At 52.0% G+C, this 18,330-nt stretch overlaps 1 protein-coding gene across 1 annotated transcript in view; it reads left to right on the forward strand.

Annotated features, from left to right (window-relative positions):
- CYP4B1 (cytochrome P450 family 4 subfamily B member 1) overlaps positions 1–14,873 on the forward strand; it is a gene marked incomplete at both ends in the record, with an annotated part of 40,719 nt that extends 25,846 nt beyond the window's left edge. Inside the window, 17 exon segments of the mRNA XM_082612135.1 lie at positions 7,605–7,729; positions 7,903–7,947; positions 8,504–8,535; positions 8,539–8,631; positions 9,587–9,711; positions 9,992–10,017; positions 10,020–10,139; positions 10,294–10,400; positions 11,189–11,268; positions 11,270–11,377; positions 13,105–13,205; positions 13,208–13,237; positions 14,015–14,079; positions 14,180–14,219; positions 14,222–14,255; positions 14,700–14,806; positions 14,809–14,873. Coding sequence (XP_082468261.1) covers positions 7,605–7,729; positions 7,903–7,947; positions 8,504–8,535; positions 8,539–8,631; positions 9,587–9,711; positions 9,992–10,017; positions 10,020–10,139; positions 10,294–10,400; positions 11,189–11,268; positions 11,270–11,377; positions 13,105–13,205; positions 13,208–13,237; positions 14,015–14,079; positions 14,180–14,219; positions 14,222–14,255; positions 14,700–14,806; positions 14,809–14,873 — 1,303 coding nt within the window.
- Between the last annotated feature and the right edge of the window lie 3,457 nt (positions 14,874–18,330).

An 18,330-nucleotide genomic window follows, 5' to 3' on the forward strand; every position in this document is an offset into this window, starting at 1 on the left:
TCCACTCCCTTCCCTGTGGTTCCAGTAATGGGAAGTATTTCACTGCCTAATTCGTTCTGTGTTTTTCTCTCCCACTCCTCTGCGAGTTCCTCCATGTCTGAGATAGTTCTGTGTCCCCAGCACTCAGTATGGGGCCCAGCACACAGTAGTAGCTTAGTGGGTGTCTGTTGAAAGCATGATGGCTTTACTGCTCAGGCCTGTGGCTTCAGGCTCCTGCTGCTGCAATCTCCTCTGAAGTTATGGGAAAACTGGGCAAAGTTGTATGAAGAAAGAGCTGGCTTCAGTGTCCCTGCTGGTCAGGCTCCCCCTTTCTCTGGACACCCTTCCACAATGAGTAAGCATCCCCCACCATATCCCGCCATGGCCAGAGGGAGATCCTGCCTTGGAGTTCCGCCTTGGCATAAGCCTTGAGGCACATTCCCTCCTTCTTTCTCTCCCAACCACTTCCCTCTCCAAAAGTCTGCCAAGAGTCTATAAAATGCGCAGCTCCTGGCATCCCCTGTTGCCTCCTGGCTTTACTCACCCTCTGTTGTCAATTGTCAGGAGAGAGGGCGAGGGAGCAGGTGGGGTTGGAGATAGGAGAGAGTGGAGGTGGAGAGGGTGAGTCATATCTTGATGTTCTAGGACTTCCGTCTTCTCAGTGAAGGGGCAAGGAGAAGTAACTCCTCCTCTTTGGCACTTTTTGCAGGGAAGGGGATGAATGATTTAATATCAGGAACCCCAACACCTTCCCTCGGAAGGTCCTCAGAGGCACCTGGAGCCAGCAGGTGCCTGCCTTTTAGCAGAACCCGATTCACATTTTCTGCCCTTGTCTTGTCCTCTCCCACTCGCAGACATGTTTGCAATACATAAGTTCTGATTTGCTTTACTATTAGACACTAACCATGTTGTAGAGGGATTCACTTTTCAATCCATCTATGCTGAATTTTTTTTTTTTTTTTTTTTTTTTTTTGCGGTACGCGGGCCTTTCACTGCTGTGACCTCTCCCGTTGCGGAGCACAGGCTCCGGACGCGCAGGCTTAGCGGCCATGGCTCACGGGCCCAGCCGCTCCGCAGCATGTAGGATCTTCCCGGCCACGAACCCGTGTCCCCTGCATCGGCAGGCGGACTCTCAACCACTGCGCCACCAGGGAAGCCCCATCTATGCTGATTTTAACTGTCTGGTTTAGTCTGTGAGTTTTGATCACTGGAGGAACCATCACCCACCTCTGGGTGTGTCCAGCAGAGTCCTGGTCAGTCCCAAAGTCAATTCCAGATACTCATTCCCATGTCTTCAAATTGCTGTACCCTCTCTTGTAGCAATGCTTGTAGTGAGTGCCACAAATTTTACACATTTGTCAAATTTTAAGCAACCATGTGCATATTATGGAAACAAGCCCTGAACAGTTTCACTTGCTCCAGGTTACTCATTCACCAGCGCAGTCCAACGTCCAAGGCAGAGGGTAGTGAGTTTACTGCCTACTGGGGGGTCAGACAGGCAAACTGGCAGCAATTCCCTGGGTTCCCCAAAGTCCTCTAGCCTCTGGGGTCACACTGCCCTTTGCCACTCAAATAGAATCATCTGGGATGCATTTCCACACATGGTGGAAGATTAGCCTGACCCTCACAATCAATATCTTCAGGGATTCTCAGGGGCTTGTGTTTCTCCTGGTGATTTCTTGGTCTTTGTGGTGATCTTAAACTTGTCTACAAATTCTTCCTATCAAGAAGTGACGTCTAATCCCCTTCCCCTTGACTATGGGCTGGCCTCAGTGATCTGCTTCTCATAAACAGAAAGAGGCAAGGGAATTCCCTAGCGGTCCAAAAGTTAGGACTCCACGCTGCCACTGCAGGGGGTGTGGGTTTGATCCCTGGTTGGGGAACTAAGATCCCACACGCCATGTGTCATGGCCAAACAAAACAAAACGAAACAACCGGAAAGAGGCGAAGGTGATGCTGCTTGATTCCTGAGGCTACATTATACAAGATGATAGAGCTTCTGTCAGGCTCTCTTTCTGGATGCTTGCTTTTGGAACCCAGTCGCCATGCTGTGAGGAACCCCAGGCCACATGGAGAGGCCATATGCAGGTGTTCTGGCCAACAGCCTTAACCGTGGTCCCAGGTGACATGTGAGTGGTGAGTGAGGAAGCCTTTGAGAGGACTCCAGCCCCAGCCACTGTCTGACTGCCACCACGCTATGTCCTGGCAGTGCTATCCTCTTTCTTTGCTGCTTGGGTCCACACACACCATTGCTCCTCCTCCTTCATCCTTGCAAAGCATTACTCATGCAAAACTAGTATGTGCAGTGGATGATATTGAAGGTTTGGGGCCACAGAGGGGAGCTGCAGCAAAGACCAGGACAAATGAGAACTTGAATCTGAGTATTAAACTCCCTTTAGGGAAAGTTCACAGGCATTCCCTTCCACGGGGGATTTTTGCTGGTCCTGTACATCCTTGGGTCAAGGCTTTCTGCCATCATCTTGGACCTCTCTTTCTCCCTCCACCCTCAATCCTCCTCTCCCTCTGTAGCTGCATTAATTCTTGTTTTCACAGGCAGAGCCATTCAACCGTTACAGTCTTAGTCCACAAACATAAGGCTGCAAGAAATGAAAGATTATTTCTCTCCATGTGAACTTAATTTCTTTTCCCAGCACCCTTCCTACAGGTGGCAGAAACATATCTCAGTCACCTCTGGGTATCCTCACTCCTCTACCAGGTGTGTGTCACATTCTGGGAGTCACTGAAAGACTAGTGCAGCTGGGGTGTGGTGTCTGTTCTTGAGGGGTGTGCCCTGAGTGTACATGGTTCTGCCTCACTGTTATTGTCAATTAGCAAAGGTGGTCACCGGGTCTTCCCTTGTGTCCAACCTCAAGGTCTCTCCAGGTCCAGCTCCCTCTCAGCCGCCCCTGAATCCCACCTGGGTGCACAGAACACTCATCCGCTCCCATGCTGTGAGACTGTTAAGACCCATCAGCCTAGAAGCACCGTGCAGCCCCTTCCTCACCACATTTCCAGAGCAACCTGGGCTGTGCTGCTTTCCTGGGCTTGACCCTGGGAGGGCATGTGTCCCTTTTTGCTCTCTGAGTTCCCACATAGGTAACATGAGGACTTTCTCAGGGACTCATCAGAGTCTCATCTCTTCCTCACCCCTGGCTCTTTCTCTGTCCCTGCTGCTCCCTTCAGTTCGGTTCCAGTCTCAGCTGCGGGAGGGTAGCGCCGATTGCTCATGTATTCCTTTAAATCTACTATGTATGTTACAGAGCTTATGCTCCAAATCCTTCAGGGCTTAGGCTTTTGAAGTTAGAAAGCCTGGGTTTTTGCAACTCCAGGCCTTGGCTTTTGAATCCCCAAATCAAGAATTTCACTCTGATTGCAAAGAATTGCAGGCCTAGCTGCCTGGGTGGGTACTGGGAAGGGGATGGGGAGGGCAGTGCATAGAGACAAAAGAGTCCTAGGAAGTAAACATCTTACACAGTGGTTTTTAAAAGAAATTTTTTATTAAAGAATAGTTGATATACAGTATTATGTTACAGGTGTACAATATAGTGATTCACAATTTTTAAAGGTTATGCTCCATTTATAGTTATCATAAAATATTAGCTATATTCCTTGTGATGTACAATATATCCTTGTAGCTTATTTTTTTTTTTTTTTTTTTTTTTTGCTGTACGCGGGCCTCTCACTGTTGTGGCCTCTCCCGTTGCGGAGCACAGGCTCCGGATGCACAGGCTCAGCGGCCACGGCCCACGGGCCCAGCCGCTCCGCGGCATATGGGATCCTCCCAGACCGGGGCACGAACCCGTATCCCCTGCATCGGCAGGCGGACTCTCAACCACTGCGCCACCAGGGAGGCCCCTTTTGTAGCTTATTTTATACATAATGGTTTTTACCTCTTAATCCCCTACCCCTATATTGCCCCTCCCCCCTTCCCTTTCCCCACTGGTAACCACTAGTTTGTTCTCTGTATTTGTGAATCTGCTTCTTTTTTGTTATATTCAGTAGTTTGTTGTATTTTTTAGATTCCACATGTAAGTGGTCTCACACAGTATTTGTCTTTTTGTGAGGATATACTTTAGTTCACTATATGTGCTAATATGTTTATTCAGGTTATTTTTATCAAGTTATTTAGGTAGAAAGATTTTTAAAATAATTTAAATTAAATAATATACATTTCTTTCCCAATAACCCTAAAGAATGGCGAAAAGGTAAGAAAATCTGATTCCCCAAAACTTTGTTACCCCTTGTGTGCTTGTTTTGAAGGAGGTGAGGCATTTTGATGGTTGTGATCTTCAGTTATTTTTTATCTACAGTTTTTTCCTTAAAAACCAATTCCACACCCTAAGAAGAATGTACTGATTTTGATTTCTTCTATAGAAAAATTTAATCTGAGAGGATATGTGGTTTTCATTCTTGATTTCCCTTGGAGGCATGATGGGACCCCCTGGGCCACGAGGGTTTTCTGGTCATCCAGGATTTCCAGGGGCAGCTGGTATTCCTGGGAGAGCTGATTCTACTCCAGGAAAACCAGGGAACCAGGGACCACCTGTGTTGCCTGGAGCGCCAGGGCTGCCAGGACCTGCAGGATCAGATGGTAAAGTGCTCTTCATTCATTAGCATTTATGTTGCATTTGATATTTGCAGTATTATTCAGAAAATGTTTCCAAATTTTTAAAAAGTTAACTAATATTTCATAAGCCAAATCAGTATTATTAATAATACAAAAAAGTAAACTGATGTTGGATTACCACATCAATTAAAGTATGTGAAAATGGTTGGGAATTTGTGATGATAGAATTTTGTAAGTTAACACAATTTTAATTTTTTAAAGGTAGTTGTCATTTTTATAGAGTTATATTGGGTTGGCCAAAAAGTTTGTTCGGGTCTGTCTGTAAGACATGGAAAACCCGAATGAACTTTTTGGCCAGCCTAATATATGGCCCTGGCTTAAGAGTCAAACAGTTCTATGAAGCCTGTTGTGAAGAACTGCCAACCCAGGGAACCCCTTCTCCTATTCTGTCCTCCCCAGGGGCAATTATTTCCACACAATTAGCTGGACTTTTTTTTTTTTTTTTTTTTTTTTGCGGTACTTGGGCCTCTCCCTGTTGTGGCCTCTCCCGTTGTGGCGCACAGGCTCCGGACGCGCAGGCCCAGCGGCCATGGCTCAGGGGCCCAGCCGCTCCGCGGCACATGGGATCCTCCCGGACTGGGGCACGAACCCATGTCCCCTGCATCGGCAGGCGGACTCTCAACCACTGTGCCACCAGGGAAGCCCCTGGATCTTTTGTTATTTGCCTCTGTATTGCCATTCAACATATTTGTGTTGCAATTTCTTAATTTTTCAGTTTGAGCATTATCTTTTTAACTTTCCTCTCTAGTGGATGAATTTACCTCTCTTCCTGTCACACATGCACCTTTTCTACTCCTACAACCTATCAATATAGTTATCATCATAATTTTAGTTAAATAAATATTCAGTGTTTACATTGAAGGGTTATATAAATGCTATTCACTAGTTTAGTCATATAATAATATATTATTACTTTTCAGCATAACATTTTGTTAATAGTTGTCTTATATTCTTCATATTTGCTTGGTTTTCAGTATACTTACTGCTAACTCAACCTCAAACCATCTAGAATTGTATAAATCTCTTAATCATACATTCTAACTCATTACCAGTATTTGAATAAACCTCTCCTGGGGCTTTTTAAAAAATTAATTTATTTATTTATTTTTGGCTGCATTGGGTCTTCATTGCTATGCGCGAGCTTTTTTTGGTTGCCGCGAGCGGGAGCTACTTTTCGTTGCCGTACGTGGGCTTCTCATTCTCTTGTTGCAGAGCACGGGCTCTAGGTGCGTGGGCTTCAGTATTTGTGGCGCACGGGCTTAGTTGCTCCGCGGCATGTGGGATTCCTGGACCAGAGCTCGAACCCATGACCCCTGCATTAGCAGGCAGATTCTTAACCACTGCTCCACCAGGACAGTCCTCTCCTGGGGCTTTTTGACCTGTTCAAATTAGTTCAGGCTGCAATTTTATATAAAAGCTGCTGTGACACTGCCTTGAGATCTTCCTTCACCATTATTCTAGGAATTCTCTCTCTCTGTCTCTGTCTCTGTGTCTCTTTCTGGGTCCCTTTGTTTCCCACAACTCATATATTTCTTCTAATGGTTTACTCTCTAATTATACTTTGTGAGAAAGTGTTTTAATTTGGGGTATCTTCACTGTTTGAAATCCTTTACTCTACTGTGGAAGTTGATTAATAGTTTGATTGGATATAAAATTCTAGATTGGACTCATTTTTCCTTCAGGTTTTCTTTTTTTTGCGGTACGCAGGCCTCTCACTGCTGTGGCCTCTCCCATTGCGGATCACAGGCTCTGGACACGCAGGCTCAATGGCCATGGCTCACGGGCCCAGCCGCTCCGCGGCATGTGGGATTTTCCTGGACCGGGGCACGAACCTGTATCCCCTGCATCGGCAGGCGGACTCTCAACCACTGCGCCACCAGGGAAGCCCAGGCAGGCAGATTCTTAACCACTGTGCCACCAAGGAAGTCCCACTGAAGGGTTTTAAGTATATCTCTAAACGTCTCCCTCCACACAGGGAAAAATGGATAAATATATCCTGCAGTGGAATACTAGGCAGTTGTTAGAAATACTGAGGGACAGTTAAATGCACTAGTTTGGAAAGAAGGACAAAATATGTTAAATTAAAAAAGGCAGATTTTGGAAAAGTATTTGTCGTATACCCCATTTACATAAAACACTTTTAGATGAGTAGATGTGGCTAGAAAAACCTCCAAAGAGCACACACCACCCTCTGGATGATCTCTCCAACCACATCACAGGCCACTGTCCCCCTAGTGGCAGCTCCTGGGAGCCACCATACTTTTTCCTACTCCAGACTCTGTGCTTGCTGTTCCCTCTCCCTGGAATGCTCTTCCCTTACTCTTCACACGGTCAGCTCCTTATCATCCTTCTGGTTTGACCTTGAATGTCCTTTCCAGCAAGAGCCCGTCCTGGGTCACTGTATCTAAGCAGGGCCTCCCGTTAGTCTCTCTCCCAGTGCTGTTTTATTTCCTTCTTATTATTCATTACTTTCTGCAATCTTTTTATTTTGTTGTTTACTTGTTTATTATCAGTCTTCCCCCCATAGAAGGAAAGGGCAGGATCATGTTTCTCTCATTCCCCTGAGACAGGGCTCTGCACATAGCAGGTCCTCAATAAAAATGTGTTGCATGACTTAACAGGGGTGGAATCGACATGATTTCTGTATTGAACAAGAAGCTGGAATTCTCATTCTAATGAAAAACTTTGATGCTGAAAAGAAATCTCCTTCTGGCTGCAGTGGAGATAGGAGGTTGGTGGCAGGCACCAGATGGAAGTAGGTTGGCTGAGCTTGCCCAGGGGCAATAAGAGGGTAGCTTGGACTTAGAGCAGTGGTTATGGGACTGGAGAGGGGACTGAGCCCAAAGATGTGTAGGACAGGGTGACTGGCTAGGAGAGGGGGTGCAGGAGGAGGGAGTTGGTGCTCTCTGGGCCTTCCTGGGCAGTCTCCTCTCTTCCCCGCTGGCCTGGCTGGTGATGCTGTGTTCCTGAGTGGCCTGGCCTTCTGTTGCCATTTCAGATCCGGCAAATGGGAAGTCTGGACAAGGTGGTGTCCCTACGCCCACCCAGTCTGGTTGGGACAGTTCCTTGGCTTCCTGAACATCTATGACCCTGACTACACCAAAGCTGTGTACAGTCGAGGCGGTGAGGGCTCCTGGGAGAAGGTGGAGCTTCCTGAGAGCAAAGGAACCATGGAGGGAGGGGTTCTGGGCCAGTGCCCTATGTCTAGGCAGCTGAGGTCCCCACCTTATTTATCACCAAGCATCCTCCGGAAATCCCCAGTCCCCGCTTGACCCAAGCTTCTCTTTGTTCTGCAGACCCTAAGGCCCCGGATGTGTTTGACTTCTTCCTCCAGTGGGTTGGTGAGTGGGCACCTGCCTTTCCTGTCCTTGGTGCTGGGTGAGCAGGAGCCATCCCTGTCCAGACCTCCCTGCCCAGTGCCCAATCTGGTAGTTGTTCCATCCACCAGACCACCTGGCCCCCAACTGCCTATGTTAAGCTCAGCTGCTCAGTAGGAAACGCGGGAGGAAGCAGGAGAGCTCCAGGCTGCCAGGGACGTGGGTCTCAGGCAACTTCCCCTGCCAGAGTGTCTCTTCCCTAGGGAGCCAGGGCAAAGGCTCTGGACAATGTGTCCCTGTGAGGAACAGCGTCCTGGAGGAGGCGGCACTAGAGGTGATCCAGGAGGTTTTATTGGTGGCGCTGTCTGGGGTCAGGGCCTGAGGAAAGGAGTGGTGGCAGGACCCAGGCTGGTGTCACCAGAGGCTGCGAGGCTGGGTGTCTGGAAGGCAGAGCTGGGTTGGGATGCGAGGCTGGGCAGGGAGGACGGGGGCGGGGTTGGCTGTGCTTGGCCCAGGGCTGCCAGGGATGGGGCAGGATTGTGTGACCTGCCCGGCCCGCCCTCTCCCATCCCTTCCCCAGGGAAAGGCTTGCTGCTCCTCCAGGGGCCCAAGTAGTTTCAGCATCGCAAGCTGCTCACACCTGGCTTCCCCTATGACGTGCTGAAGCTCTATGTGGCCGTGTTCACCGAGTCTACACGTGCCATGCTGGCGAGCTCTCCGTGCCAGACTCCTGGAGTCTGTGCTGCAGGGCCAGTTTTCCCTGGGGGAGGGCAGTGAGGAGAATTGCTGAGGCCCCGAGGCCTGTTTCTGTGTGCAGTAGCTGTGCGAGCCTTGCCCTGCCTGACGCCTGCTGTGGGCTGGGTGCTGACCAGGTGCTGAGGCTCCAAGTGGCCAGGCAGCCCCGGCCCTTTTCTCCACCAGGAAACCCAGTCCTCCCTCTTCCCAGATCAAAGGGGCTCTGTGAGACCCCAGTAAATCTCCTACTGTAGCCGATTTGAGGGCTGCCTGTACTTGAGAATATTAAGAAGACCTTCCATGTCTAAAAAGTGTCTCCTTATTCTCGGCCTAGTACAACTGCCTGAAATAAGGTCAAGAGGAACTCATCTCTAAAATGGATGCTGGGGGACTTCCCTGACGGTCCAGTGGTTATGACTCTGTGCTCCCAATGCAGGGGGCACGGGTTTGATCCCTGGTCAGGGAACTAAGGTCCTGCATGCCACATGGTGTAGCCTAAAACATAAATAAAATTTATTATAAAATAAAATAAAATGGATGCCGGGCATCAGGTGTCCAGCTCAGAGTCTTAGGGCTGGACCAGATGTTACCCAGGCTGGTCTTTCCCTTTGCAGGAGACTCCTCCCCAGTATCGCTGCAGGCCTGACTTACACACAGACTGTGCTGGGGAGCTCACCACCCCTTGGCCCTCCACTCCCCTTACACACAGCTGCCTGGCTGGGAAGAAGTGTCTGTGTGTGCTGGGCGAGGCTGCCTCCTGGTTCTGCCCTCTGAGCCTGAAGCCTCTTCCCTCCACCACCCCCATAACAGCAGGATGGAGGCCAGGCCAGGGACCGGGGGTGTGCGGGGGTGGGTCCTGGAGGGGAGGTGTCGGGCACCCAGCCTGGCTGGCCTCTCTCCCTCATCATCTTCCATCTCTGGGTTCTAGGACAAGTGGGAGGAAAAGTCTCGTGAGCATAAGAGCTTTGACATCTTCTGTGATGTGGGCCCCATGGTGCTGGACTCGCTCCTGAAGTGCACCTTTGTCAGAGGAAAGAGCAGCCCGGGCCACAGGTCAGGGGCCCTCGGTGCTGACCGCAGTCTCCACCCAGGCGGGCTTGGCGGGGCGAGGTGGCAGGACTCCCAGGCCCTGGTCTGAGAGGAGATAGGGTCCTGCCCTAGGGAGCCCAGCTCAGGTGGAGCCGGGCCTTTCCCATGGCTTTGGTGGGAGGCTAATGGCAGGGAGAGGACAGGCAGAGAGCACAGCGGCTGAGGCTGGATTGTGGAATGGAGCCGCTCGGGGGCTCTGCTGGGGGTCAGTGTCTGAGCATCCCTCCCTCCCTCCGCTGTGCAGGGACAGGAGCTACTGCCTGGCGGTCAGCAATCGCTGCTGATGCAGCCGCGCTTCGAGCCCTTCCAGTACCACAAGGACTCCATCTACTGGCTCACCCCGCAGGGCCGCCACTTCCTGCAGGCCTACCAGGTGGCCCACGGCCACGCAGGTGGGACCTTCCTGCACGGCCCACCCACGGGAAACCCAGGTTCTAGTCTAGCTCCTCCCAGCCCCTGGGGGACCCCTCCCATTGCAGGACATCCGTTCCCCCTTCGGGCAGAGGGTGGGTCCCCAGACAGTGACACCCTGTGCTCCCGGGACAGACCAGGTCATCAGGGAACGGAAGGCAGCCCTGCAGGACACGAAAGAGAGGAAGAAGATCCAGAGCCGGAGGCACCTGGACTTCCTGGATGTTCTCCTTGGGGCCCGGGTGAGTGCACACTCGCCCGCCCCGACCTGAGAACTTGTCCCACATGGGTCTTCAGAGCGTCCTCCTGGGACAGGGCTCACTGGACAGCAGCAGGGGCTAAGCATTTTCTTCCTCTTTCCCCAGCACATATGACCTGTTTCTTGTCCCATGATACATACCAGCAAAGGCTCAGAGGTGGGAAGGGGCTGGCTGTGGCTGGCCGTGGCACTGGGGAGAGATGTAGTGGCAGGGACGCTGGATCACATGCGTGAAGACCAATGCCAGACTTCTAAGACTCTGAAGAATCTTAGCACCCGCAAATCTTACAATCTTAGGCTTTATACATTACTTATTCATTCATTCACTCATTCAGTTGGTCCTTTATTCACTCACTCCACAAACTCACTGAGCCCTACCCTGGGTTAGTGTCCGTGCTAGGGATGCAGACGCTGAGAAAGCCTTGGCCTTGGCCTCCAGATGCTGACGGTCTAGTGCAGGAGACAGGAGGTGGACATTGACAGACCTCTTCCTCCTCCGGGTGGTATTCTGTGTGTCAAGTGAGCCAAGATGACAGGGCTGGTGAAGTCACAGGTCACTTGGCCAGAGAGGTCAAAGAAGGCTTCCTGGAGTAGGAGGCATCCAAGCTGTGCTTGGGAGAACAGATAGGAATCTAGGGGAAGGTCCTCACCCCCAGTCTGAAAAGGAGCTTTCCCTCCCCGCCCCAGACCTTCATTTGACAGCTACTGTTATGAGGTCTTGTTGGAACCTACCTCAGATGCCTTGGGTCGCATTGTGCCTTTCTGACCCAGGATGAAGATGGGATCGAGCTGTCAGATGCAGACCTCTGGGCCGAGGTGGTCATGTTCATGTTTGAAGGCCATGACACCACCCTGTGGCATGTCCTGGTTCCTCTTCTGCATGGCCCTGTACCCCGAGCGCCAGCATCGCTGTCGGGGGGAGGTGCGAGAGATTCTTGGGGACCGGGACTCCATCCAGTGGTGAGTGAGGCTGTGGGTGAGCCCCATCTGTCCTGCTTCCCGGTCCCAGGGAAGAGCTGTGCTTACAGGGCCACCCTGGAAACCAGGTGACGGCAGGTAACCCTTGTCCTTTTCCCCTTCAGTGCTGTGGCTTTGTGGGGAGCTCTGCATGGACCCAGCCCTGAGCCCTTTCTCTCAGAACAGACCCTTTTCAGATGGGAGTCATGGAGACAAGGTGGTGAGCAGGAGGCTGACCTGTGTTCCGGCTCCCTCTGCTGGCAGAACGTGAGAACCCTTCTGGGTTCCTGGACAGAGCAGGCAGCACCGGGAGAGGAAGGTTTGGAAACAGAGGATGCACAGAGCTGGGGTAGCTGGGGGAGTGGATTCCCTCCCACCTGCCTTTGGATGGCCATGTGCAGCCTCTAGACTCCTCTGATGAAGGAGAAAAGGCTGTTTCCCAAACTCCATCACTTCAAAACTTGCAACTGTTTTCCGTTTCTTGGTTCAAGCTTGAGCTCACTGACACGACACTGGTTGACGCTGACCTCTCTGTGCAGAATGAGCTTTGGCGATCTCCCACGGGCCCCTCTCCCAGCTGTGCCCTCTGCCCCGTCTCCCTTCCTCCCCTCAGGCCTTCGAGTCCTGTCACCTTTCTCTCTTTCTCAAAGGGCTAGGCACACAGCAGGGCCTCTGAAAATGCTCAGTTGAGGGGAGACACTTTAGATTCACTGAGGGAGACTGACTGAGAACTCCAGCATCCGGGTGAAGGATGTGTGGTTTTATTGGTCAGACGCTGGAAACCTCCCAGGGTCTGCGGCCGTGTGCCAGGCGCTCTCCGGGGTGTGGGTGCGGAGGGGGTGGAGGCACGATACTGCCCTCGGGGAGTTTTCAGAAAGACAGACTCACAGAACCAAAAAGCTAGAGAAAACCGCAGAACAGGGTACGTGGCCCCGTGTTGAGAGCGGAAGAGTCAAAAGGGGTGGGCCTGAGTTGGCTTCCTAAGGAGCCCTGAAACTCAGATAGGCAAAGGGGGAGAGCTGGGCCCTCCAGGTCGGGGAGCAATGTGAAGACGGCCTGGGGGCAGGGAGTTGAAACATGTATTTAATTTTCATTTCAATCCATTTCAAACTTGAAGCAACTTAAAGGACACCTATTCAATGAAATGTAGAACACACATGAACAATGAGGACCAGGGGAATAAACCCTAGAGTTGGCGCTCTGTAATAAGGTGTTGCACAGTAGTTATAGTTGGACCACATTTGGGTCTGAGCTTCCTAGTGGCAATATATTCCTATATATAGAAAATTACTCACCCTCCTCTGAGCTTGTCACTGTTTATGCATTTCTTGCTTCATTTGACCAGTGTATATCAGCCCCTATTCCTCTCCATTCCAGCTCCCCAGGGAAACCAAGCAGAACCTAAAGAACTGTCCCCTGGGGGTTTCTGTGGGGCCCTGAGAGACACAGCAGTGACCTTGTGTTTGATGCCCGGAAGCACATACACCCCTAGGGTCCTGTGCTTTCCCTTCCTAGCAGTGCAGGTGAGGGAGGGATGGAGAAAAGTGGAGCTAGATCCCTGGGTCTGAGTGGCCACCCTATGTCCAGCCTGGCCTGGACACTTGGAGCACTCGTGTCCCTCTGACTCTCGGGTGTGTGATGGTGGTGAAGGGAGGAGCTGGGGCTGGGCCCGCCTTCCCGCAGGACTGTGTTGCTCGCAGCCCGGAAAGGCCTGGCTGTGTTGCTGGCAGCGATGATCTGAGGAAGATGACCTACCTGACCACGTGCCTCAAGGAGAGCTTCCGTCTCTACCCCCCTGTGCACCAGGTGTACTGCCAGCTCAGCAAGCCCGTCACTTTGTGGATGGTCGCTGTCTACCTGCAGGTGGGATAGGGTGGATTCTGGGTGGAACCGGAGTCCTTGCGGGTGCTCTCTGTACCCTCGCACCAGTGCGGAAGAACCCAGGCTTTGTGTTTGGCCTGCGTCCAAGTCCTAGCTCCACAAGGTAGGGGTAAATCTCTCCAGCTCTAAGCCTCTTCTCTCTCTTCTGTACCTGGGGATGAGAAGGGTCCCTGCCTTACTGGGTTGTTCTCAGGAGGAAAGAGACAACTTTCGTCAGGGCTGTCATGTACCACCATGCATGGTGGGCACTGAACAACTTCAGGAGGCATCATTTACTTCGGGTACGATGCTGTGCAACGTCCAACCTCTGTAACCGTGTGTGGTAGCTTTGTAAGGAGTGTTTAATGCTGGATCTGACACATAGTAAGCACCAATGAATGGTAGCTGTTACTGCTGAGAGCATAATATAATGAACAAGTACTTCCCTTGAGAGTCAGTTAATGGAAACCAGAAAGTGTGTGATAGTCCTTGCCTGGCCTACCTCGTGGTGGGGTGCATCAGTCCTTTTTTCCTTTTCCTTTCTACAAATGTCTGTGTCAAGTGTTGTGCTCAGTGAGGGGCTGCAGGAAGTAGGTGTGATGTTGATCAGAAGCATTTTGATGTGTTGAGGGTGGTCGTGGACTCTCTGTCACTGGCAGTGCTCAGGGAGGGGCTGGTACCCAGTTAGGGGGATGCTAGGGGATGGATTCTGGCCCTGTGAGGAGGTGGGCCTGGCTGCCTCACAGCCACCTGGTCACCAGGCCTCTGCTCTGCCCACAGGTAACCTGATTTCTCTGCACATCTATGCCCACCGTAGGAATAGTGCAGTGTGGCTCGACCCCGAGGTACGCCATCCCAGGGCCCAGAGGTCAGATGGGGTGGGTGGCTATGGGGTCAGCCTGCCCTAGGACCTGGCAGGTATTTAAGCAAGGCCTGTCCCCTCAGGTCTTCGACCCCCTGCCCTTTTCCCCAGAGAATGTGGTTGGATTTTTGCCTTCATTCTGTTCTCTGCTGGGCCCAGGTAAGGAGAGCCTAACATCCCTGGTCCTCTGGACCAGGGAGGTGAGGATGGAGGATGTGGTTGGGGAGGCATCCTGTGGGGGAACTCTGGGATGAGGGGGACCATGCTGGGTGTGCAGTGACCCTGATGCAGGGGAAGTTCCAGGGACCTTCCTCCTACCATTAGCATAGTCTTGTCCTTGGCAGGTGGGTGGGTGAGTCGTTCCAAGAGAGACCCCCTAAGCCACAGCCCACAGTGTGAACCTACCTGGTCTGGGACCCTCACCATACTCCCAGGATCTGTTTCTTAAGCCCAGGTCAATCAATCAATCATTCAGTTGATCAACTGATCAATCAATCAATTCATCCAAAAAGAGTTACTGATTTCTGCTGGTCACTTAGAGCACTGGTTTTCATCCCTCTGGACACCCTGTAGCCTGATGTCATTTTGTGCTGCTCGTCGCAGGAACTGCCTTGCACAGCAGTTTGCCATGAACAAGATGAATGTGGTCACAGCCCTCTGCTTGCTCTGTTTTGAGTTTTCCCTGGACCCCTCAAGGCCACCCATCCAGATACCCTGCACTCCAAGAATGGCATCCACCTCCACCTGAAGCCACTGGGCCCCAGCTCTGGGAAGTAGATCTGCTGAGAGTAGGGCCCCAGCCAGCCCAGGTTGTGGCCTCTCCCTGGGTGCTGCCATCTCCAAGCTGGGTTGTAGACTAGCTGTGTTCCCTTGTCTTCCGTAGGCTTGTGGATTAGAGGGGAATAGGCACCTGCATAGACTGTCACCTCGAGGGCAGTGCCATGTAAACATGTGTGTCTATAAATGCTTACAATGCGTGTGTTCCAGAGCTCACTCATTCATTCCACAAACATATGGTGAACACCTACTTGCTTCTAGACTCTCCCGGTATCTCTCATTATTGTTCATCTTTCTAAAATTTACACAGCATTTGCTGCAGAAGCTGTGCCTTGGGATTGGCGGTTATGAGAAGGCACTCACCCACTTCACGTGATAGATGGATGGCTTTCGGGCCTGCCCCTTCACTGAGATCTGTGTCTTTGTTTAACTTTGTGTGTATGTTTTTGGAATACAACACACATAAGGAAAAATTGCTTAAACCAAAAGTACACAAGACAATGAATTTTTAAAATAAATTTATTTATTTACTTTTGGCTGCGTTGAGTCTGTTGCTGCGCGCAGGCTTTCTCTAGTTGCGGGGGCTACTCTTCGTCACTGTGCGTGGGCTTCTCATTGCAGTGGCTTTTCTTGTTGCAGAGCATGGGCTCTAGGCACTCGGGCTTCAGTAGTTGTGGCACGCAGGCTCAGTAGCTGTGGCTCGTGGGCTCTAGAGCGCAGGCTCAGTAGTTGTGGTGTATGTACTTAGTCGCACAAGTGAAGAAATGGCTTCAACAGGCATCATCAGGGAGCAGAGCCCAGTGTCCCAACCATGTCTGGCCCACGGGTGGCACGTGAGCCTAAGATGTGTCTACTTCCCTGATCTCTGGATCCTCAGGAGGCCAGTGAGGCAGGACTGAGGAGGCTGTTATCCCACTTAAATACTAAGGGAAGGAACCTGCCAAGATGCTCATCAGGGAGGAGCTTGAGCGGAGGCCTTCTGACTCTGGCCTCTTTTGACTAAGACTGCATGGGTAGAATTGCCTTTCTCTCTGAGGACTCGTGTCTGTGGGAGCTCTGGAGCCAGAGGGAAGGAGGAGGCTCCATGTGAGAGGGGAGCTGGGAGCAGTGGGCACCCAAGATGAATTCCACGCAATCCTACCCGCTTGCAAAACAAAGCCTGCTGCCTCCTGGGATCCAGAGCCTGTGTGCATGTGTGTGAGCAGAGCGTGGAGTGTACAAGGGGCACATATAGGTGAGGCTGCACAGGGGTGACTGTCTATGTATGTGTCCTGGGGGGGGTGCATAGGAGTGTGGACACAGCTGGGGTTTTTCCTACTGCGTGGAGCGAGCAGGGTCTGTTCTTAGTCACTCTCTTCAGCTCCTGTAAAATCCTGTGGTTAGAGCTCACGTCCATGGCTGGCACCCAGAAGACAAAGTTCCCATCGTCCCATGCTCTGAGAGTGACCAACCCGAGCCCTTCTGCACCACCTAATGCCAGGGGACCTGCCAAGCTTCCTGTCCAGGACGCTCCCAGCTAACTCTCTTGCCCCACCCCCGGTCAGGCACAGAGTGTCCTCCTGGCCCCATCTTGGAGCAGAGTGAACTAGCCCTGTGACCTCGGAACGGGGAGGGGACTGGACAGAAGGTTCCAGCTGCAGGCAGCGGCTGGGGGCGATGTCCCCTTCAGGAGGCACATGGCGGCATCACAGCACAGCACAGCACAGGGCTGCAGGGGGGTCTCCTCTGGCATCCGGGGCCCTGGCTTAGGAAGGGCAGGGGTGGGACGGGAGGAGGAACTCTGTGCAGAAGCAGCAAGAGAGCAGGGCTGGTGCAGAGAGGCTGGTGGAGGAGTGCAAGGGGCCTGGCGCTGGTCAGGGTCAGGAGGACCAGTCCCCCTGAGGTCTCCAGGAGTGCCAGGGTTGAAGAAGCCCGTCCTTGCTCAGGGGCCGGGCAGACATGCTGGGGACTGCAAGGGGCTGTCCTGTGGGGGAGGTGCACCGGCTGGTCCTCTGCTTCGGGTCTGACATCCTCTCCCAGCAGCCAAGGCTCGTGCCCAGCTGTTTCCTCCCAGACCCTCCTGCACAGCCACCCGCTCGGGCCTCTGTGGAGCCTGCAGGCCCTGCGTGTGAGGAAGGGCTGCCGAGGGCTGGTGACATGGCCAGGCTGGGCTCTTCTCAAATCTCATGTGGGGTGAAGGATTGGCTTCCTGAGGCCCTCGCGCTGAGCCAAGTCTGTAAGTCTTGTTTGCTCAGGGCAGGATGGACTCTGGCTGGGCCCCTCTAAAGATGTAGTTGAGGAAGCTACCACACAATACCTGGGAGGCTCCTTCCCCGACAGGTGCCCGGGGTGAGCTTCTTCCCTCTGAGCCTTTGGAGACGAGCCCTTTCTCCTGACTCAGCTGCCATGGGATCCTCAGGTGACAGGCGGGTTGTGGGGCGTGAGGGACCCCAGAGTGGGAGGCTGCAGGAGCGCTGGGACACGCTTGTCCTGCTGGGGTTCTGGGCCCACAGACCAAGGGTCATGTCCCCTCCTCGTCTCCTCTGCCTTCCCTCCCCTTCTCTCTCTCTTCCATTCCATCCAGCTCCTTGCCAGGGAAGGGTAAGCTGGGACAAAGTGAGAGAGTGGCATGGACATATATACACTACCAAATGTAAAATAGATAGGTAGTGGGAAGCAGCTGCATCGCACAGGGAGATCAGCTTGGTGCTTTGTGACCACCTAGAGGGGTGGGGTAGGGAGGGTGGGAGGGAGACGCAAGAGGGAGGAGATATAGGGACATATGTATACGTATAGCTGATTCACTTTGTTATACAGCAGAAACTAACACAACATTGTAAAGCAATTATACTCCGATAAAGACGTTAAAAAAACAACAACCAGGTTTAAAAAAAAAAAAAAGAGAAGACACACACACTCCATATAACATTGTGAATTTATCCAGGGAGTGGGAAAGAGGGGAAGCCAGGTAAGTGACAAACTGGTAGACCCGTAACACACGGGAGAGATTAGGGGCCCAGGGCAATGGTAGTCACACAGGATTTAGCAGCTACAGTAACGGCTGCCCAGGGTGTCCTAATCCTAATCCCTGGAACCGGAGAAGAAGCCTGTTTGATCTGTTGGGTCCATGTAATCACAAAGGCCCTTATGAAAGAGAAAGTGATGTCAAGACAGAGCAGGGGAACATTTGAAGAAGCTGCTGGATTTGAATATGGAGGAGGGCCCAGGAGCCAAGGAATGCAAGGATTGCAGTTCTAGATGTGGGAAAAGGCAAAGAGAGGGATCCTCTCCTAGATCCCTTCATAGGGGGCCGTGCCAACATCTTGGTTGTGTCCAGGGAAACCCATTTCCAACTTCTGACTCCAGAGCTGTCAAAAAATAACTCTTTGCTGTTCTAAATCCAAAGGGCTGTGGCCAGTTTTATTATCAGCAAAAGGAGGTGAATTCAGGGACAGATAGGCAGGCAGAAGGGGTGAAA

This window comes from Mesoplodon mirus, assembly GCF_964341445.2.
Source record: "Mesoplodon mirus genome assembly, chromosome: 3".
In the NCBI taxonomy this organism is placed as follows: Eukaryota; Metazoa; Chordata; class Mammalia; order Artiodactyla; family Ziphiidae; genus Mesoplodon; species Mesoplodon mirus.